Raw genomic sequence first — 23,173 nt, 5'->3', positions numbered from 1 at the left:
CGGCCAGTATGGCCCCAACTTTCATCTAGGAAACCACACCGATACAACCTCTAGAGCCCTCCTAGCAAGCTTCAGCCTTACGCAGCACATTACCAGACCCCACCCATCTTCACCTCCCTCAGCACAGTGGACAAGCCATCAAAAATGACCTGGACAGACCATGCCATTCTCAGTTTCAGGATTTCCACTACAAACCTACCACCCCTTAACCTGCCCGCCACAGTTGGAAAATCACAGAAGATAACTGGGCTTAAACCATCATTGCGCAACAGCCTGAACACACCAGCAGCTTGCCCAAAGCCATCAAGAATTTCAATAGCTGGCTAACAGCATGCTCCAACACCCTGGCTTCCCTCAAAGCCAACTCAGTAGCAAGACCACACCCACATGCCAGTTGGCAAACAGTGGAACTCAGGCTAACAAAAACCCACTGAAGCGCAAGTGGAGACCAGACCAAGATATTGCGGACAAAAACATCTTTAAATCCACCCTAAGACGCTACCACTTGCAGATCCGGAACACCAAGCACATAACTCTCCCCGACAGGATTGAATCTAGCATAAATAGCAGCAAGGACATTTTTCCATCATCAAAGATTTCACAATGCCTTCAGTCCCCTCCAGCAACTTCAAGACAGCAAGAAATATGCAACAAAAATGCAGAATTCTTCTGTAACAAATTCATCTCTATGTAAGGCAACTTCAACCCTGAACAGGACCCCATCAACTTTGCAACTCCTACTTCCCACTGCAGCCAAAGAACGAACCCTGACCACGTGGCCCGCTGTCACCGCTATGAAACCACCATGAAGTCCATCCACTCGGACGCCCCATCTGACATCTACCGCCACCACGCCTTCACCAAGGAATCAGTCTGATCAGCGAAGCACTAACACCCATCCTCAAAGCTTTCATTGACAACTTTCTCAAAACACCTGGAAACAAGCAACCATGTATCCCCTACTTAAGAAGCTATTTGCTGACCCGCCAATGCTCACCAACTACAGACCCATCTCCCGCCTACTAAATCCAGGCAAGATCTTAGAGAAGCTCATGAACCGGCATGTCACCAAATATCTCAGCAGCTAGCAGCTCCTCAAAGCCACACTGTCTGACTTCAGGCCCAACCGCAGTACAGAAATAGTGCTCATCCTCATCCCCTCCACAGATGACATCAGTATGATCCTAGACGGAGGAGATCTGGCAACCCTTATCCTCCTGGACCTGTTTTGTACTATGATAAAACTTAATAAAAATGTTTTCTTTTAAAGTAGTGATCTTCAGCAAGAACAACTCATCATGGGACTTCAACTGGTGGCTCGCTGAACTCAGACCTACCCCCCAAGTCCGGCACCCATGCCAGTAACCTCGGTATCATCATTGACAGCAAACTGGACATGATCATACAAGTCAATCCCATTACTGCATCCTGCTTCCACACCCTGAAAATACTGAGAAAGGCCTTTGAATGACTCCCAAGTAACTCTAGTAAAACTGTTACCTATGCACTTGTCACCAGCAAGTTAGACTACATGAACACCCTCTATGCCTGCAGCACCAAGCAACTCACCAGAAGACTAGAAACCTTCCAGAACTCGGCAGACAGATTCAGCTTCAACTTCCCACGCAGAACTCAGATTACACCACAAATGAGGGAGCTCCACTTCCTATACCCGAAAGCACTCAGTTTGAACTCCTCACTCACACGTTCAATGTAATGCACAACTTAGGCCCCACCTACCTAAACTGCGGTGTCTTCTTCCACCAACCACCCAGACACCTCCACAGGACTCCTACTCGCACACATTCCATACACACACTGAACTAAACCCGGAGGGCGAGCCTTCTCTTACATTGCTCCTAGAAAGACCTCCCACTTCTCTTCAGAGCCTTCTCTTCTCGAACTCTGCAAGAAGCTGAAGACCTGGCTATTCAATCAACCACTGTGCTCAGCGTCAGGATACCCGCGCAGGTGATAGCATGCTTTAAAAATTCACATAATATAACATTACCAGCATCAGTGAGTGGAATGTTGTTGCCTAGAAACATCAACAAACTTCAGGTGAAAGTCTTGTTCCATGGTTTCTCAGAGGCTGCTATGTCTGCCTAAGTAAAAGAAGCACCTAAGCTTCTCTCCATAAGTTGATCCCTTGGTAAATACAAAGTTCAACTTGCTCAAGTGTTGCTCATTAATGAATAAGGGTTAGCTCTGACTTTTGCCTTCTAATCGGCGCAGGGTTACTGCTTTCAAAAGATGTGGTAAACAGTCTAGGCCTCCCAACAATTGGCTGGTATGTGATACACAACTGTGTATGCAAAGAAGTTATGCTTTGTGCAAATACATCGCATTTCTAATTACAGATTGTGGAATATGCTTTTTTAAAATTATTTTTCGCCTCCTCTAGAAAATGACAGCTACTATTTCCACTCGCTCCTCTATGCCACTGTCTCAACCTTCTTCTATGAAACATGACACACTTCACAGACAAAATAGCTAGTCTCCAAGTCAGCATCTCCAAAACAGATTCCTATCCTCTTATTATGAAGAGTTCCCAGCTTTGTTTGAAGACTCCATTGTTAGGTCATACAAGTAGCTAAACCAACCAACAGCAGAAGCCAACATTTTGTAGTCCACCATCGTCAGTCATGGCCGTCAAACGGTCATCATGCTCATAATGACGGTCAGCAGCACAAGTCTTCCATCCGCTTAGTATCTCAAGCACACCTCACTAACCCACTACTAAGCCACATTAAATGCAGATTCATACAACGTGGCAAACTATCAACCGATCCCTAACATTTAATTCTTCGTTAAAATGTTAGAACACATATTTTATCAGCTCTGTTTCTGGGGACAATAAACTCACTTCAAATGACTTTAGTCTGACTTTCCCCTATGTTCATGAATCACAAATGTTACTAGGAATTTCAACTAAGAGCTGCTTTAGGTTAAAGGACCAGTGGCAAGCCTGTGTGTCAAGCCACCTTGATGTCTCTGTGGCATTTGATATAGTAGACCACAGTATACTCTTAATGGACACCTTGAGAGGCGTCATGGAATAGGTGGAGCAGCCTCGACTTTGTCTGATCCCTTTCTCACTACCTACATGAGTTTCAACTGAGCTTTTCCTTATCAAGTTCTACGGTGTTGTTTTTATCGCCCAAAGGTCTGAGCTGACCAAGATCCTTTTCAATGCTTACAACAAACCACCCGCACACATACTTGAGCTACCACATAAAATGTGATGACACACAACAATATATTTGAACTACTGATGATTCAAGAATATAGATCACAGGCCATTGTCTGTCTCCTAATGTCCAGAAATGGCCACAGAGTAAGTAGCTGTCTCAATGCCATATTTTCAGAGTTGCACATTCTGGTGGGACACTCGCACACTCTATTGTTGTTAACATGACCTTCGACTGTGAACTCATTCTATTCTTTCTTGCATGGCCCATAACTCTGGAACTGTTGTTGACTAACAATCTGATCAAATGTGTATTGCTAGCAGCTTAGCACCAAGAGAGGCAGCTAATTAAGAGAAACAATTCCCTTATATGTAGCACTGCCAGTGGTTATCCCTGTTCTTGATTTTTTTCACTCCCACATGTGCATTTATCCCATGGCAGAGAGGGTGATTTTATGTAAAACAACTGTCACCCACATCATCATTGCGGGATGCTTCATCCTAAAGGCTTAGTCTGGAATGCAAGTTCATCTGGTCGGACTCAATCTTTGTTAAAGGAGCTATTCAGATGTTTTTTTATCCAAGGGATATAGACAGAAAAAAAGTAAAATTGCCTCTAGGGATACCCTTTCTCTATTTTTTTGTTTGCATTTTAGGGTCCGATTGGAGTATTAAGATGGGACGCTTCAAGTGCGTTAGTGCTCCTGTATCTATAGTTTGTTGCAGCTGATTCTTTCTGCCCATGTGGGTCTTACAGCCTTTATCAGGACCAGTCAGATCCCTTTGGTACTTTATGGTTGTGAAAAGAACTATATTTGTCTATTTTGTATCCTCTGATTCTTTTTACATGCATACATTGCAAGGATGCAAATGCAATAGAATTTCCAGGACGGTCTTATAATGTGGTTCTTCTTGGGCCACATAAGTATCTAGGGGGCAGGGGGGTGATCCTTCTAGTTACACAGGCCAATAAATCTGTCAGACAATAACCTATCAACTTCCAGTTAGTTAGGGATTGAGGAAAACATGGCGCCCGCGTGCTGAGCGGCAGCGCGCGTCCTCAGAGAAGCTCTTCGCTCCTCTCTCTCCTCTCTGCTAGCGTGTAAGGGTGGGCGTAGTTCGCGAAGTAGCACTTCGCGAAGCTACGCAAAGTGAAGTTCGCACTACGCGAGCTACGCGTAGCACTTCGCGAACTGCGAAGTAACATGTTCGCACTGTGCAAGATGTTGTTTTCAATGATTGCACAGTGCGGACAAGCAACCGGCACTGTGCAATCATTGAAAATGGCATCTTGCACAGTGCGAGCTGTAGTTTTCTGCTGCTCGAGTAGATTTTTACTCGAGCTGCAGCTTTCTCAACGCGAACTGGTAGTTTCTCATCGCGAGCGGTCGCGAGCATACGCGACCCCTCGCAATGAGAAACCGGACCTTCTCGCGTTGGGAATCTCGCCGGGAGGTTTATTTTCCATGCTCGCGATCAAGGAAAAAGTCTCGCCAGGATGTCATTTTGCTTGCTCGCGGTCGCCAACTTGACGTTGAGGACCGCGAGCAAGCAAAAAATGACCGCAGCACTACGCAACACTACGCTACGCGTGTTCGCACTGTGCTACGTGCAGTTCGCGTAGCGCGAAGTAGCGCGAACTTCGCAAACTACGCGAGCGTAGCGTAGTGCTTCGCCCAGGCCTACTAGCGTGCTGAGTTTATGCGGCGTTTCGGAGCGAGGGGGTTTTTCGCCTCTCCCAGACTGGTTTGAATTTTTTAGCGGATGAGTTTGAAAGCCTTGGATCGGGCTCCCGCCCCCACCTACATCTCTGTTCCTGGGATCTCCCTGCCGCGGCGTTGGGAAGCTGCAGCCGTGGAGCTACGACGCGGCCGCAGCGCAGCGGCTCGAAGTCTCCTCCGTGGTAGAACAGTGCAGGGAGTCTGCGGTAAGGTGACGGGGGGTAGAGGGATTGGGACCTTTTCCTTTCAGGCCCCCCCCCCCTCTTCGGAGCCTTCCGAAGCCCCGGTGATATGTGGAGCTGAGTCAGGAAATGCTGCTGATGATCACGGACAGAGTGTCGGAGGGGGGGAATCTGTTTCTTTTGAGAGCCCTGATCTAACCTCCTGCAAAAAGAAAGCAGTTAAAGGTAAATTATGAAAGGTTAGGGGCAGAGGAGGGGGGACGAAGGGCAGGCACGGTACCCAGGCATCTTTGGCTGAGTGTAGCAGCAAGAGCAGATTGCAGGAGGGGGATGTTGCTGCTGATTTAATAGGTCCCCAGAGAGGGCTTGTGAGAGTGGCTGTTAAGGGGAGACAAGGAGAGCTTAAACCATCTCGCATCACACCCTCCTTGCGCTCTTTTTTCAAAGTCCTGCCCCAAGTTCTGTCCATTTCAAAACCCCACCTTTCCAATCAAGATCGCAGCCCTATATGTCCAGGTCTTCACGAGAAAATGGCTTCTCAAATGGCAGTTTCTCCTTCAGCGGATATAATTTTACCAGCGCCTGGATTGGACCACGAGGAGCAGGCAGCAGAAGATGTCAGGGCAGCGGAGAAAACGACACCTAAGGGGGGGTGTTAGTTCACAAGTTGTCCTAACCCCACAGGGCGGTTTATTGATAGAACCAGAGAGATTAACATCTACTGAGGCTCTTGTGAAGCAAACTACATGCCCTGATCAATCCCCTGGACTTCTAGATAGGCGAGAGATTTGCGACAATGGGGCGGCCATAGCCTGTTCTTCGATAGAATCTTTGCTAAACTCTCTAAAAGCAGATATAAAGCAGGGGTTTATGATCTCTGCAGAGAACCAATCTGAGATAAGGGCTGCCTGCGATGTATTGGAGCGTAAAGTAGATCGGCTCAACTAGAGGATATAAACCCTCGAAGGCACTGTAGAAGAGCTTAAAACCAACCTAGGTTCAGCCCAAGCAAAAATCCACAATTTGCAAAGAGAGGGGGATATGTTTCGTGAGAGGGTGGAAAGCTTGGAGAATTTTTCAAGAAGAAACAACCTCCGACTTTTGAAGGTTCCAGAGGGAAAAGAGGGGAGCGACATCAAAAGCTTCTTCATAAACCTGCTCAAGGACTCACTCAATCTAGAGGAATCACTAGCTACTTTGGGGAGAGATATCCAAAGGATCCACAGGGACCCCTTCCGTTTAAAACCTGGCAGAGAAAAGCCTAGGAAGATTTTGGCAGAGAAAAGCCTAGGAAGATTTTGGTCAACTTTCTTACCTATTCAATCAAAGAAAAAATCTTAACTTTGGCGTTAAAAAATAAGTCTCTAAGAGGCCCTGACTTTCCTTTCGAGATCCGTTCTGACCTGTCCAAAGCCACCTTGGATCGTCAGTGGGAATTAGGTCAAAGGATGGAAAAATTTCGTGCCCTAGGTGCAACAGTGCAGATGAGATTTCCTGCTTTATTGCGTGTGATGTTTAATAACAAAATGCACAATATTAGATCTCCTCTTGAGGCGGATGAGATGTTGAACTCATTAAAAGATCTTCCTCGGGGAGGTGCAGGAATCCATTAAGATTGAGAAGGCAATGAAGGAAGAGGTGAAAAAAAAACAACAAAATTTTTTTTTCTTTTTTTTGGGTCACAAGGATGAAGAGGTAGTAAAACCCCCACTAGGTTACAAATCTAATCAGTCCTACATGAGTTGTAGGGGGGTTTAAAGAATAAAAAAATAAAAAAAAGTAATAAAACTGTTTGCTTAAAATTAGCGTAAAAAAAAAAAAAAAAAAAAGGGAAAAGAAATGAAGGGGAAAATATTTCAGAATTCGTAAATATGTACTGTTTGGGACGCACCATGCAGTTTTTGAGTGTGGTGGTGGGGAGGGGGAGGAGAAAGGAGGGTGGAGGAGAAAGAGGGCGCAAAACTGGCATTTCATCTGTCCAGTATAGGTTGGGTAGGGTTTTCCGGGGGGGGTGGGGAGCGGGGGGGGGGGGGGGGTGAGTTGCACAGGGTGGTAAGGGTAAAAATAAAAATAATCCTCTAAAATTCAAGCCTAAGAAAAGCTTTAATAATTTGGTACTTCTTGTCTCATGCTCAAACAAAGGTAGGGAAAGTTATGCCAACTTAGTTGTAGGAAACCTGAAAGAGGTAGGGGGGGGTGGTGACTGCTGGACGAAATGACTCAGCTAAATTTTCTATCTTGGAATGTCAATGGCCTGCGTACTGGGAGAAGGAGAAAAAAGATCTTTCAGTATTTGAAGGACTCCCCGGCGCAGGTCATTGTCATCCAGGAGTCACACCTCCTCAAGGGTGAAACAACAGAGTTCTTGAAAAAGGAAAAATGGGTAGACAGTTTTATTTGCACAGATCAATCAGCAAATATTAGGGGGGTGCTTTTTATTTTTTAAAAACAAGCTAAGGCTCAAATCATTGAGTATAGGGAAGATAGGAGTGGTAGGTGGCTCATTGTAAGGGTAATGTTGGATGGTTTTCTCCTCACATTGGCCGGGTATTACGGCCCCAATCAGGATGATTCCTCCCATCTAAATACTATTCGAGACAATCTATTGGCCTTCCAGGACCCAGTTATTTGGATGGGTGACTTTAACATCGTCTTAGACCCAAAGCTAGATAAGTCTCCCAAATCCAGAGCCTGTGTTTTATCAAGATCTAGACAAGACCTCCTAATGGCAATGTCACAATTGGGGCTCGCAGATGTTTGGAGGGAAAAGGCTGGGGACACACTGGGGGGTCTCCTTTCGGAATCTTAAATACAATCACGTGTCTAGGATAGACTATGCTTTTTTTAGTTTTAGCTTGAAAGATCTATTGATAGACATTTCCTACCTTCCCGCACATCTTTCCGACCACTCGGCCATCTCTTTTGTATTGAAGCTTGAGCATAAACAGTGCTATACTTCCTGGTCATTTGACCGTACTATTCTTTTAGAAAATGAGGAAGTCAACTTTTTACGATCAGAGACACTTAATTTTATGGAGGCAAACATAGGCTCAACAGATCTGCATATTATGTGGGATGCCCTAAAAGCTTTTTGGAGGGGGAGTATCACGCATAGAGCCTCCTATAGAAGGAAGAAATATAGGGAAGGTATTGATAACCTGGAGAGGGAAATGAAAAGCATTGAAAACACCCTGGACCCCCAAATTAGATCAGGGGCACTATATGAAAGACATAGAGAGTTAAAGTTGGACCTAGAAAATGTATTACAAACTAGGGTCTCTAGAAGGTGGGAGGCGAGTAAAATCTCTCATTTTGAGTTTGGTGAGGCTGCTGGAAAAATTCTAGCTTGGAAAACCAAATCCGACCAAGCTCGAAACTATATCAGAGAGATTAAGGTGGAGGGGGAAGTTGTCACCCGTATTACCAAGGATGAAATAGGCGGGGCTTTCCGGGACTTCTTTCAGAAAATCTATAAGGAAGATATCCGGGAAGACAAGGCAGAGAGGGAGGCCTGGTTAGATCAAATTTCCCTGCCAAAGTTATCCCCAGAGCATAGCAAGATGTTGGAGAATGAGATCTCTGTTGAAGAAATCAGGAAGGCTTTGGGGCAGGTAAAGCGGGGGAAGGCAGCAGGCCCTGATGGGTTACCAGGGGAACTCTATAGGGCCCTCATAGACGAGATCACTCCGGTTTTGGCCTCTGTCTTCAATAACATCCTTTTGAAGGGCCGGGACCTTCCAAAGTCCTGGAATGATGCCACGTGGTCTTAATACCTAAACCAGGGAAAGATTTGAAGGATTGTGGGTCATATCGCCCGATTTCGCTTCTCAACAACGACTATAAAATCTTTGCTGCTATAATGACAACTAGGTTGGGGAAGGCGATAAGCTCTTTAGTTCATGAAGACCAAAAGGGCTTTATAAAGGGCAGACACTTAGCTGACCTCACACACGATCTGGTAGGGGCGATTGATATCGCTACCACTTTTTCTCTGCCTCTGGCCGTCTTTACGTTAGATGCGACTAAGGCCTTTGATAGAGTAAACTGGGCCTATCTGGCTGCGGTTTTGAAGAAATTCAATTTGCCCGAAAATTTCTGCCGCATGATCTCACTTATATATAAGGCCCCGATGGCAAGACTCAATGTAAACAATTTTCTAACAGAGTCTTTTGGAATTTCGAGAGGTACAAGGCAGGGCTGCCCACTTTCCCCTCTCCTTTTTAACCTCTATATTGAACCTTTTGCATAGATTCTTAGAGAGGAGGCTACTATTCCATCATTTAGCTTTGGAGGGTGGGAAAGGCGGGTTGCCCTATATGTCGATGACATACTCATTATGACATCAAACCTCGACTCGGCTCTCCCCTCTGTGATTAGAAAAGCTGAGGAGTTTGGTAAAATCTCTGGGTACCACATAAATTCTGAGAAAACAGAAATTATGGCCTGGAATTCTCCCAACACACAGGTGGAGGTAGTGCCCTCTATGCGGTATCTTGGAATTAAAATTACCCAAGATATAAGCAAAATCACCACCTTTAATCTTGATCGAGTATATAAGGAATGTCAGAAACAACTAAAGGCATGGAATCACCTCCCTTTATCCATCTTTGGGAGGACAAACCTTATAAAAATGTCTATCGTACCCAAATATACCTTTTTGTTTAACTCTATCCCTATGGCTTTTGACATTAAACAAATATCTAAATGTCAACAAGGAATTAACTATTTTATTTGGAAGAATCGAGCTTCGAGATTGGCCTGGAAAAAGCTGAGGAGAAGGAGAGAGAAAGGAGGCCTTACGTCACCAGACATCCAATACTATGCTTGGGCTTTCCAACTATCCTACTCGAGAATGCTCCTAAAAACATCAGCGGACAACCCTAGAGGGAGGATGTTCCAAGCTATGTTGGAGGGGTCTGATCTTCAATCTGACTGCTTTCTTTTTAAGTTTGGAGACCAGAAATTCTTTAAAAAAATAAAATTAAAAACTCTACAATCTTTGGCTAGGAGTTGGTCCACAAACAGAAATAGGACAGGGTTGTGTTATTTTTCCAACTTAGCACCTATATGGGATTCACCAGGTACTCCCTTATGTCTTAAAGACAGACTGGCAGGTCCAATAAAGGAAGCCGGATTTTTGAACTGGGGAGAGCTGATAGCTGGTGGTTCAATGCTACCTTGGGAGGCTTTGCGGGAGAAAGTCGGGCCAGGTCTATCTTACTTCAAGTATGTACAGCTGACTAGCTGGGCTCAGGCCTTGATAAGAAAGGGAGTCCCCTTGGGAAAGTACAGCAACTTAGAAAATCTATTGGTGACAAGGCCAGGGGGGGGAAAGGAGGTTGCATGTTGGTATTGGGCGATCTTGGAGGAGATAGATGACGACACAACCCTCCCTGAGGTGTTATGGGGCAGTAACATCGGCAAACAGTGCCAGCAGCTGTGGTCGAACTCATTTAGTTTACTATATAAAATCGTGAAGCCAGCCTGGCTGAGGCGAAACCATCTTTTCACTTCGTGCTTATCTGTCCCCCCAAAAGTTAGCCAAATTTCAACATGGAAAAAAATGCAACAAATGTGACCTAGTTGAGGCCTCGGATGTTCATATGTTTAAAGAGTGCCCAGTCATTAGTCGTTTTTGGGAAGAGGTGATAGTGCTTCTATCTTCTATGCTAAATATCACTCTTAGTAATACTCTCCCTTTGATTTTCTTTGGGCTTGACAAAAATATCCTAGGGCCTGCTAGATCCTTCCTGTTTTTAGCAATCCTGTTGGCCAGGAGACAGATTTGCAGATTTTGGGTAGACACAGCTCCTCCAACATATATGGGATGGTTATCGTCCCTACATGAAGTTTCTAAAGTAGACCTGGCTAGACCCTGTAGTATAAAAAAAAAGAAAATTGCCTTTTGGGACTATTTGATACAGTGGAAGTAGGTCTCCCGGGTTTTTTTTTTTTCTTTTCCCCGGGTCCTATGATTATGCCAGCTTCCCTGCTCCATGGATCTATAACAAGAGTCTTCGTTCGTTTTTCTGGTCCAAACAGGTTGAAATATGCCTAGATGGAGTTTCTGAAGGTCGTCCTTTTTTGTGTGTTGTTTGCTCCTTCTCCCGCCAATTTGTTTCTTTTGTTTTTTGTGCAATTGTCTATAGCACACTAAAGGGTTTGGTGGGCAGGACAAGATAGCACAAAATGGTGGTTGGCGGATTTCCTTCTTCACACATAAGGGTTTGGCAAATGAGGACAAAAAAAAAACAAAAAAAAAATAACCTATCAACTTCCGCTATTCTCTGCATCTCAAATATGTATTGGTACGTCTTGGCTGGCTCCCTCCCTGGGATCCTGTCCTCTGCTGCTGCAGCAGATTACTCAGGTCCTTGCATGCAGTTCTCCTCTTCATGTTATGTGCTTTAATGGAACCTTCAAGGGCTTTACTCCTAAACATATGGACAATATTTAAGGAGTGCAGCACTATGAGGCTGGCCACCTAAATTGAAATGAACCCAGCAGACCTGCTCTGTGGTGCCTTAGAAGGGTACCAGTCAAGCAGACAGTTGAGTTGAAAGTTCCATCAAGAAAATAACCTTGCAGGTTGTGCCCCCGACTATCTAAGCTGATGATCCAGCACAAACTAGTCAGATGCCTTCGAATGGCTGTCCAGAACAAACTTTCTCCAGACATTCATGTAATACAGGTTTTGCTGTGAAATCCTTTCAGACCTAGGAGATCTGTTCATCTCAATAAAGGTCTCTGCCTCTGAGGCTTAAATTCGAGGTGAAGTTAGTAAAATGGCTTATAGACCTAAGACCTCACTTTCTCCAGAACGGAGAGAACCTGGGTCATACTTAATCGCCTTGCCATGGGTTTGCTATATTCTAACCCTTATGTTGTCAAACCTCCATGTCCTAGCATTGTGCGCAGGTACAAAGGCTGTGAGATCCTCCAAAAATACAATGAATAAATGAAATATGAAAGTAAAAATTCTGGGCCATCCTGGTGGCACCAATGAACTAGGCAATGCAAGTCATTTTACTCTTTGTTCAACAGTGTTTTCCAGGTGTAACGCAAGCAATAAATATCATATGCATTTATTATTTCATATAGCTCTCACACCGCCTTGCAAGCGTTTTCCACTTGTAGTCCGCACTTTGTCAATACACAAGCCCAGGGTTACACTTTGTAACACTCATTACGCAGAAGTTACTACTCACCTTCTGCTCCTGGAGTTGGGCCTTCACCACTTTCATTTCTGAAGAGGGTGGTTTCTGATTGGCTACTAGCTCCTCCATATCCGACAGCCAGCTTAGCAGGCCCTCGAGAGTTTCCTGGATGTCCTCCGCAGGCCACATGCCCGCTGGCATGCCGATCGCCCGCTGGGCCACCTGAAACAAGGGGAATATTTATTGAGACTGGCCCTCACCACATACGAGCACAAATGCCAAAATAATTAAGTTACAATGCATTCCCTACAACAATTGAGCCACAATGTTTCCTTACACAATGATGCTCGCATGGCCCGGCTTCTGCTGAGAAGCAACGCTACCTGCAATCAGGATATCAAAAGTCAGCGTGTTATTGTGAACGCTCTACTTCACCACGCAAGCTACCCCCCTCCCCCTTTGGATTGTGTCGTCATTAAATGTCCATGTAAGGACTACTTAGTGAAGAATGGATCAAAAAGCGAGATTGAGTCAGCTGCAAACGGAATACAGACAGTTCATTTGTGGACTAGGCGACTGGTTACGAATGGGTAAGCGCCACACAGAAGGTATCCAACGGTGCTATAATTGAAGTAGGAAGACTTATTCCTCTCTCACGATATCTATACACAATTTCGAAATAGGAGTGAAGCACACTATAGGGAATCTGAATCCTATAAGATTCCATCTAAACACTTGATTACCGTCTTGAATCTATAACTTGGAGGAAGATAAGTCCAAGTCTGGATATATTCTTCATCCAGCGTATCATTTCACATACTGGATCCTATATGGACGAACGTATGGGTTACACTGTCCCCAGAAATACAGTCCTGATGAGACCCAGTATCTAAAGCGGGTCGAAACGCCGTCGACAATAGAATAAGAGACAGCTTTGACTGAACTATTGTATATTGTATATAATCTGTCCTTACAAAATTTTCCAATAACCTTATAAAGTCTTTTCTTCACCTTGTCACGTCATAAGAGGTTATGGTTCATTCACTGGGGTTCACTTTGCACTGCGAACGTATGAAATAAATGTTTTATATATAAGATGTTATATTTGTGATTTAAACATTGTATACTAAATAAACTAACCTCGGCTGAGGTTTGGTATATTTCAAAAGGAAATAGTTCTTGTGTGGGTTTACTGTGATCATCATTAATTTAGCTTTATTGTATCTTTATTAGGCCATTATTTTCTTGATTTCCATGTACGTGATTGATTCAAAAGCAACCATTGATGTTGCATATAACAGATGAATATGTATAAATGAGTTCCTTGTGAATATTGTTTTTCGTACTTCGTACTTTCCCGGTTCACAGGGACATAAGGGTTGCTCTTGTGAATTAGAACATTTAATGTTTATGGCAGTATCTCAAATAGATTAAAAGACATTGATTTGAATTATTAGTAAAAATAAATCTTGTTGACGCGGATTACGTTGCATGACCACAAAATCAAAAGATTCTTGTTCAAGGAGTAATGTCAGAACTGGCGCTTTCTTCGTTGTTTCACATTGTTCTGCAAGGAGGTATAATACAGAATGTGTCCCTTACTGGGCAGGCGTTTGGGTAAATGCTGGAATTCTGGGAAGCGCCGCCCAGACTACAATATCTGGAGTACCAGCTTCATTGGTAATCTTTGTCCATTTGGGAGCGAAAAAATTGATTATGCCTCTATGGCCTGCATCGAGCTTGATGGGGGGAACGGGGTCAGATGTGTGGCTGCATGGTGATGCCCTGAGAATGTCTGTAACCAGAAAGGACATAAAAGAAACATGTATGTATTGTGAGGGTCCCAAAGAGCATGGTGTACCTCTGAGTAGAATGAAGTAGACCTCAGTTAACCTTGCCTCCTAAGGGCAGCAGCACCTGCCGAAGTCCAGCACTGGGATCACTTCCTTGATGATGGATTTAGCTTCCTACTTTCTATCTTCAGGAATCAAGTCTATCAATGAAGAGATGTCGTGCCACATCCCCCGCACGCATTGGCTGAAGATGGCCAATGCATTTGCGGCTTTTATGGATGTTGCCACCATGGAGTTTTTCCAGCCCAAGTAATCAATATGCCCACCATCCCAGTGGAGGGGAGAGGAGCTAAGACTGATAGGGCACTTTGAGGGGCCCTGCACTGCTTCTGTTATAGGAATTATGCGGCAGGGGAAGATCACATTATGTGGCAGGGTTAACTTAATTATGCTGCAAGAATAGGCAAACTTTGCCATGTTATGCGGCATACTTTATTATTGTATTACAGGATTACTCCATTATTTTGTCATTTTTATGTGTTAACTCTGTCTGAGCAAATATTTCACCTCATTAGTACCAGTTCAACACCCAAATACAGCAATAAGCAATGGAAAGGTGACCAGTCAACCTTTGCCAAGGGCCCTCCACTCTTTGGCAACATGTTTCGCTGCATTTTAAGTAACTTTTGACCTGTTTGAGCTAAAAACTCTTTTTGGGGTAAACTCTGCAGCAGATAATGGATTATTTGGAAAACGTGGAAAATCCAGATTTAAGCAGAAAAGTTTGCAGGCACAAACATTTTATATTTGCAGTGGCCCTGGTTATGATTGAGTCCAGTTTACTGTCGCTGGTTAAGCACACTGGTGATACGTGCCAGTATGTCTTTTCCTATTGCCGGTACTGTGACCGGTGCAATCATGAGTTTTAACCTCTGCCTTCTGAATAGGATCACGGTTAGGGGCAGATCTCAGCATCTTTCTCTTTGAGAAAGGCTATTCGCCTAATAACATTGGAAGGTTGAACTTCCCAGATTTCTAACAATGTATGCAACTGGCAACGTCATCAATGCCCACACGGTCCTTGTCAGCAGTATGGCCCTCGCTAGGAACGAAAACGTGGGAATACTGACAAGGTAAAGCAAAAACCAAAGGAAATGATGGACGGAGTGTTGAACATTGCAAGCACTCACCCCCAGTCAACTGATCTGGGTTTAATCCATCACCGTTCTTTAGCCCACTCTGCCACCCCAGTTCAGACATGGCCATATGCAAATCAGTCTGACCCTGTGCCTCATGGGAACAGTCCAGCCCGAACTGCCAAGCCATGTCTTCCCTGGACCGGGAACAAGCTTCCTAGGACCGGTTTCTGGCATTTCAGCCGTCTTCAGCCAGGCTTGCTTGAATCCAGTGGCAAAGTGAGCAAGGGACTCACGTCTGAGCATACCCTGCCAACTTATGGCGAACAAAGCAAAAACCAAAGGAAATGATGGACGGAGTGTTGAACATTGCAAGCACTCACCCCCAGTCAACTGATCTGGGTTTAATCCATCACCGTTCTTTAGCCCACTCTGCCACCCCAGTTCATCATTTCCTTTGGTTTTGCAATACTGACAAGGTGTCAGTGGAGTTGGACTTTAGGGTCATTTTGTGCGCAGGATGATCACACGCCTTTTCAACATCTTCTCAATGAAGACTTGGTTATTCCCTTCATAGAGGTGGATGCAGGCTCCTCAGTTCTGAACTCTAGCTGAGGGAACCCCACATGATTGAGGTTTTGAGGTGCCTTCATAGAAGGACTTGCAGGAGCACATTACACAGAATCATCACCAGAGGAGGCATAATCCCCTTTGATGGGAGGATAGGATTGGCCTCCTCTCCCTGTCCTTTAAAGATTTAGAAAGGAATATCTTGCAGATGTCATGGTGAGGTGGTCTGTGGGACGCATAAGAGAATACAATCACTGACTGTGCGATCATTTGCCTACATCATTTGTCCACAGTCTGAGCAGGATGGGAAGAGAAATCACTTCTCTGCCACTGTAACACATGGTGATATTCCCTGGGCAGCTGAAATATAAAAAGCCTAGAAACAACTTATGGTTGGTGTGAGCTGAGGGTAGGGCTAGCTGAAGTCCAAGGGAGATGAACTAGAAATAAAAATACAGTAAGAGTATTCTCGAACCCTTGGCGGCAAGGGTAAGAGGGTCCCCATTGATCCGAGGCCTAAGATGGATGGAGGACTGGGAAGACAGAATATGGCTATATGCCGACGATACTCTCCTCTATGTGACCTCCCCAAGATCTTCCATCTCCTGACTAATGAGTATCTTGTTGATCTTCGGGGAATGCTCTGGATATATAATCAACTAGTCAGTGATATTTGTTTTGATAGGACTGGCACCACACGTCTCCCAGTGATGCGAGGCCCATATTGCAACAGAGAGTTTCCGATACCTGGACATCCATATTACAACGGAACCTAATGTATTCACAGCCAAATATCTACTAGGTCAACTGAAATGCCTCAAAAGTGACGTTCGCCGTTGGAGATCTCTTCCGCTGTCTTTACTAGGGAGAGCAGCACTCTTAAAAAGGATGGCACTGACCCCCGCTTTCTATACGAGCTACAGAACACCCTTTTTCAGGTACCCGATATGTACTTCAAAGCAATAAATAGTGAGATCAGGACCCTGTTGTGGGATAGGGTTGCCCCACGCATTGCCTTAGTGAAACTGACGCAGGGGTAATATGACGGAGGGATAGCGCAGCCCGGTCTGCAGTCATACTACAGAGCGGTGCGATTAACAACTATTAACCAAGGGGTCCACCAGCCTAGGGAGGAGCCAGCCTATCCTATGGATCACCTGGTTCTCCGTTTGGGGTGTTACCGCCGAGCACTCAATATTGATTCACACCACCTCCATCTGGAGACAGAGATGGACGATTTGCAGGAGGAAGACTGGCCCGAAGCCTTAGCTTCACCAAACGAGGTTGCCGTGTGAGCGGTTGCGCATTCGGTTAGTGCAACTTAAAACACTGCATAGGGTCTATATATGTGGGACTACACTGGTAAAAATGGGTAAGCAGTCTGATGCAGGTTGTGGGCAAGTGGGAAAGTTTTTCCATATCCTGTGGGGATGCCCAAATGTCCAAACCTACTGGCAAGCAGTAATGTCGTGCATGAGTGAGGTCACAGGAGTAACCATGTCTCTATCGGACAAATGGTGCCTCCTTAAAGTTTGGGAAACCACTGAGCTTTCGCAGCTTGAACAAACCTGGGTCACGTTAGGCATTATGGTAGCCAAACGCAATATCGCACAACTGTGGGGGGCGGTGTCAACCACATCCCTTGGAGACTGGAAGAGGGACTTGGATCGATGCACGGTAGCAGAGAAGACTGTATATGAAAGTGGGGGTTGCCCCCGAAAGTGGGAAAAGATTTGAGGAAAATGGTATGTATATAGGGGGAGCCCATGTGCCACCCTGAGATCTAATGTTCGATACTCCATATCGCTGGAGAACACGACATGATTCAGGCTTAAGGTACAGAATATGCTGCCTTACCCATTTGGTCTTTGTAAGAAATGTGAAACTGATTGTTGAATCGCTAGCTGATACTCACCAACAGTATAACAACGTGATACCTGTAATGTGGTGGATATTTTCATGTTAATAAATAGAAATGGAAAAAAAATCCAGTAAAAGTAAGGTTTGAAATAGTAAAGAGTATAGCTCTTCTCAGAGACTCCATACACAAAGTGTAGTAGAAATTGGAGCTGTGGTAGCCTGTAGAGGAAGAGAGCTTAGCACTTACACCTCATTGGATGCCGTTTTATTTGTTTTAAGTGAGATGGATGTACTACTAAACAAATATTTGCTGGGCCCATAGCCATTTTAACACTGTTTATTGCAATTTTAAATGCATTGCAGATTCCCAGCCAGATGACAAGGAACGATTCAAGCATGTGAATCTATGAAAGATCCAGTGCTGGGGAACCTTGGTAAAACGCATTGTTTCTGCCCGTTTCAAGCCTGCTCCATACCACCTGTTTTAAAAGTCCATCTGCATTGCCATAGGTTTCTCTTAATATGTTCCATCATTACTTCAGAGTACCACCTGCCCATATGGGTACTCGCCTGCCCTGAAAGAACTGCAAAGCCATGTCAGGTCACTAGAACGCAGATGCCGCCGAAATTATGATCAGATAGAGCTAAACTATTTTAAAGCAGCTCTCGAGAAATATCATGCTCTGATTAAAACTACCAAAAAAGCCTATTATACAGAGGCAATTAAAACCATCAAGGCAAACGATAAAGCGATCTTCAAGATAGTCAATCAATTTACGAACCCAAAAAGTTTACAACAAGAGATTGCCCCCTCCAAGTGTCTTTGTAATGATATTGCAGAATTCTTTGAAGAGAAAGTTTGTATACCACAAAGGATTCCCCCCCCCACTATTCTTTCTTTCATTAATAATGACTTGTCTGCAGATCCGGACAGAGTTTGTATGCAAATTTTCAAACCAATTTCTTTGGAAGAATCACGCCAGGTGATTCTGTCTATCAAATCCGGCTCCCCTTTTGATCCCTGTTCCCCAATATTATTCCACACTCTCATTGATATTGTGAACCCCAATATAAACAATATAATAAATTCCTCTCCTTCGACAACAAAAATTCCAGCAGACTGGAAACTTGCAGCTGTAAAGCCTCTCCAAAAGAAACAAATTGCGGATCCCGCCACGCTGTCCAATCTGCGCCCCATCTCTCTCCTACCAAGTCTGTGTAAGATGACAGAAAAATTTGTAAATAAGCAACTTCCAATATTTTTGGAGAACGCAAATCGGCTTCACTCCAATCAATCCGGCTTTAGAGCCCAACACTCCACAGAATCTGCATTATTGTATATGGCTGAAACCCTTAAAGCAGCTATGGATCAGGGAAAAAGAGCAGTACTGGTACGGTTAGACCTGTCGGCTGCTTTCGAAACGGTCTCACATGCCATCCTTTAAGACCGCCTCGCATCTTTTGGCCTCTTTGGTATTGTTCTGGCATGGATAAAGATCTTCCTGCAGGATCGCAAGCAAGTGATCACACTTGGTCAATACAAGTCACAAGAAAAGGCACTTCTCTCAAGGGTACCTCAGGGATCGAGTCTACGTCCGACCCTCTTTAATGCTTATATGGCCCCACTGATCAAGCGGATATCGTCCTTTAATATAGATACCATATCATATGCGGATGATACACAGCTAATCTTGGTGCTGGAGAATAACACCACACAGGCAGAAGAAAACCTTCGCAAATGCTTTACTGCAACTTTCAGCTGGATGAATACAAACCACCTGAAGTGTAATTCCGAAAAAAACCTGACATTTTACCCTTAAACCAAGAAAACATTTTCTCGCCTAAACTCTGGTGGCCAGCAAACACCACCCCCCCTCCAAACACAGTAAAAGTGGTCAGGAATTTGGGAATAAAATGTGACACCTCTCTGTCATTTAAACAGCAATCTTTGGCAGTGTCTGGGACCTGCTTCATATTATAAAAAGCCTAAAGAAATCTTTTGACCTTATTCCCCTTTCAGCAAGGCAGACAGTGGCCATAGCCCTCATTACATCTAGGCTGGACTAATGTAATAGCCTCTATGCAGGGACTAATAAGTAAGTCCTACATAAGCTACAAATGGTCCAGCATGCTGCAGCACGGCTAGCACTGAAGTGGCCCAGAAAGTCATCTGCGGCGCTAGAAACACTTCACTGGCTGCCAATCCAGAAACGCGTCCTTTTTAAGCTTCTCCTCATCACTTTTAGGTCCTTCCACTTTTTGGACCCTCAATATCTTCATACACGTTTTAAGCGTTACATTCCTTCCAGAAGTCTAAGATCAGCAAATGGCAATCTGTTAAAAATACCAGCTTTCAGATTGGCATCGAAAGGTGGAAAATCACTCACAGTGATAGGCACAAACTTCCTCTACAGCTTCGCCAGATTACATCCGACTCCCAGTTCAGGAAGGTCCTAAAAACAAGGATTTTGCAGTGCATCGGACACTCACTGCAAAACTCTGATCTGAGTGCCCCTCCCACTGTCAGCAGTCAACCAGGCTTTTGGATTCTATCCCTGGGTTCCGTTTCAGCGCCATGATGCTCCCCGGAGTGACAGATTGCGCTATAAAAATGGGTTATTACATTACATTACTTCTCTTTCAAGGTGCACCCTCCACTTTAAAACAGCCATGCTCACTGTGCCCCTACTGCTATGATTTATAAGTTTCTGTCGACCCTTGCTATTATGGGCATGTGTTTGTCCTCGAAATTGAGGATTTCTTTCACCAGTGAATGTTTGAGAACATCAATGCTCAACAGACTTTTCCTGCACATTGGAAGCTTCAAGGTGTGAGCTCCCTATCAATGAGTGCCATTCTATGTCCTTCTCTCATACATGTTACTCTGCGCCTCACTCCCAACACAGCCATTCAATTCAACTCAACCGTACATGCCGTTCCGTGTCCCACCCTGGAGTGTGCCATTCTGCACTCCTCACATGACTTAATCCATTTATGACCTTCCCACGCGTCTGTCGTTCTGTGCGCCTGCCAACAGGGTGCCAGCCTGCATGCCCCCGCCTGCCAATAGTATGGCACTGTGCGCACCTCCCACCTGCCAACATTGGACCACTCTGCGCACCTGCCAAGAGCGGGCCACTCTACACGCCTGCGAAGAGTGTTCCCGATGTTATCATCTAAAGCGGTTTGAGTAATCACCTTCTTGTTGAAGTGGTTCCATTGGTCCAGACAATACTCTTCTGTCTGCTGCTCCCTGCTTTTCTGGATCTGTAGGAGACAAGAGATGCAAAGCCTTTCATTAGATATCATTAGAAAGGATAACATATTGGGAACCCAAGATATTTATGATGCGAACGCTGGACCTGGGAAGCACCCTGGTCTAGGCGAGATACAGAATCTCTCTTCTGTAGTGAATGAAGTTCCAGCTCATCCTAGCCTCTGACTGTCCGAGTGGATCTCTGCCATGTTAGAGATGGGAATATTTACGGTGCTGTAGATGTGCAATGGTTTTGTGCAGACCAGATGTTCACAAAACCCACCATACGGTGGTGCATGCATGGGCAATGCGAATCACAAAGTACCAGTCTGATAGTCTCCTGAAAACAGCACCTCCAGCATCTTACCTTTGTGTCTGGTACCAGGAATAGGAACAAAGGGTAAAAGAATTCCACATGCCTCTGATGAGCTATACACTTGCAGCAATCTGTTACCTTTCGCTCTGGGGATTTCTTGCAAGTTAACAGTAGATGAGAGATTAAAGCTCTATGCTTTGCTGTAGAGGACTCTGGCACCAAGAGTCTGGGAGTGCATGGTTCAGTAATACGTTTTCAAACAAGCGCCTACAATTCAACCACAAAGCACAAGCTGATAGAACCTTGAACAATATAACGCATACGTCTGCCTCTCGGATATCAGAGCAACAAACGGAATCATGTGTAGAGCTTGATAAACTGGCTGACAAAAATAGACACATACCACTTTCAAGTCCTCTTTGGTTTTCAGATTAGCAACCTCAGGAACAGAGAAGTCTGCTACTAAAACAAAACTGTAAAAGGTGCTATTATCATAATCACTCACAATGGATGTTGGCACTTCAGATTCAACTTTGTCATAATGTTCAGGGAAGACAATATCCCTAAAAATTGTGCCTTACCACCATCACTTCCCTCCCTTCTAAACCCACTGGCAACTTCCTGCAATATCACTATCCCAATCATGCACCATCTCACACGGCCGCCAGAATGACTACACCCACCACCACTCAACACACTAGGGCTTGTACAGAGAGAATATATTAACCTCAGAGAGCTCCCCGGCGCACTCCGTCAGCACCTTCACAGTCCGAGTGATGATGGGCTCGCCTCCCTTGTCCCCGGATGGGTATTCGGTCACTTCAACGATTTCTGTAACCACAGTTTCAGTAACCTCCGTCACCTCGGTCACCTCCCTTGTAGCAAAGGGCTTCCAAGACCAACTGCTCCCAGAATGCCTCTGGAGGGAGCTTCTTTTTGGGGTCAATATGGCAATGGCGGGGTCCGGCTTTAGCTTGACAGTGCCGCAGTTCACAGCCCCGTTCTGGAGCTCCAGCTCCGTGTTGTTCTGTTTGGGAAGCGGGCAGGGCTGTTGGCTTTTTACCGATCCGGGGGTCGTGTTCCACCCATTTTCGATCACCACTGGATTTGGCGATTTATCGGGTGGAGCATTCTTTGGTTCTGAATTGTTTTTCCCAACTTGGATCCCAGAGTCAATGATCAGGTCCTTCTTGCGGTAGCAATCCTTCAGGAACTCCTCAGACTTCCGGCTCTTGTCCCCCAGGCAGCTGGGTCTGCTGATGGAGTTACCCATGGCGAACGAGAAGTGGTAGTAGTGTGCAGAGCAGTTTAAGGCCAGAGAAGAAAGCTCTACAGAAAAGAATGGCGGGGACCACGAGCAAACATCAGCTTCTCAAATTCCCAACCTAAAATAAACCAGGAGTGATTTGTGTTAACACAGAGTGGAAAAACCCAAAAGAAAATGTGAACAAACATAAAAATGGCAAGGCGGTATAGCGGAGTATAAGCTGCTTTCAGTAAAGCCCCCTCCAGCTTCTCTTTGGCATCAAAAGTCAGTTAACAGACCCAGTGTGGTGCACATTGCAAACTGCACCTTTTCTAAACACCACTAACAAAACTAAAGGATTGGTTACTGAAAGAAAGGGTAAGAAAGAAGAAAAGACCAAGAAAAAAGTGGATTACAGAACGCAGGAAGCCACATTAACGGAGACTCAATCTTAAACATCAGATATGAGCATATTTGTCAACCTCAACCTGGATAAGGAAGTTTAGCAGCAATGCCGAATAGTTGACTAATCAAAGCAAGCGAAAAGCCGAGTCCTGGAGAGATCTGCGAGCCAAACCCTCGATTTTGAAGTCAATAAAGGCTTTTCTGGGGCACCTCTTGCTGATGTCCCAAGGACTGTGACCTTGAGTCCCAGCATCCTGGACTGAGACCAAGAGGGCAGGATATATGCTCAGCACTCAATAAACGATGACATTTGGTGAAGTTAGAAATATAGCGACTTCTCA

At 44.9% G+C, this 23,173-nt stretch overlaps 1 protein-coding gene across 5 annotated transcripts in view; it reads right to left on the bottom strand.

Moving 5' to 3' along the window:
• LOC146830407 (microtubule-actin cross-linking factor 1, isoforms 6/7-like) overlaps positions 1–23,173 on the bottom strand; it is a 456,496-nt gene that overhangs the window by 355,958 nt on the left and 77,365 nt on the right. For 3 of the 5 annotated variants that reach the window (XM_085604592.1, XM_085604591.1, XM_085604593.1), the window contains exons 2-4: positions 21,909–22,566; positions 20,808–20,876; positions 12,302–12,472 (exon numbers count right to left, since the gene is read on the bottom strand). In XM_085604592.1, the coding sequence (XP_085460718.1) occupies positions 12,302–12,472; positions 20,808–20,876; positions 21,909–22,454 (786 nt within the window). In that variant the 5' untranslated portion in view covers positions 22,455–22,566. The remainder of the gene's footprint in view (positions 1–12,301; positions 12,473–20,807; positions 20,877–21,908; positions 22,567–23,173) is intronic. The other 2 variants (XM_085604595.1, XM_085604596.1) reach the window with 1 other exon arrangement.

This window comes from Triturus cristatus, chromosome 5_1 (assembly GCF_964204655.1).
Source record: "Triturus cristatus chromosome 5_1, aTriCri1.1, whole genome shotgun sequence".
NCBI classification, from domain to species: Eukaryota; Metazoa; Chordata; class Amphibia; order Caudata; family Salamandridae; genus Triturus; species Triturus cristatus.
This window is presented reverse-complemented; position numbering and strand designations above follow the sequence as displayed.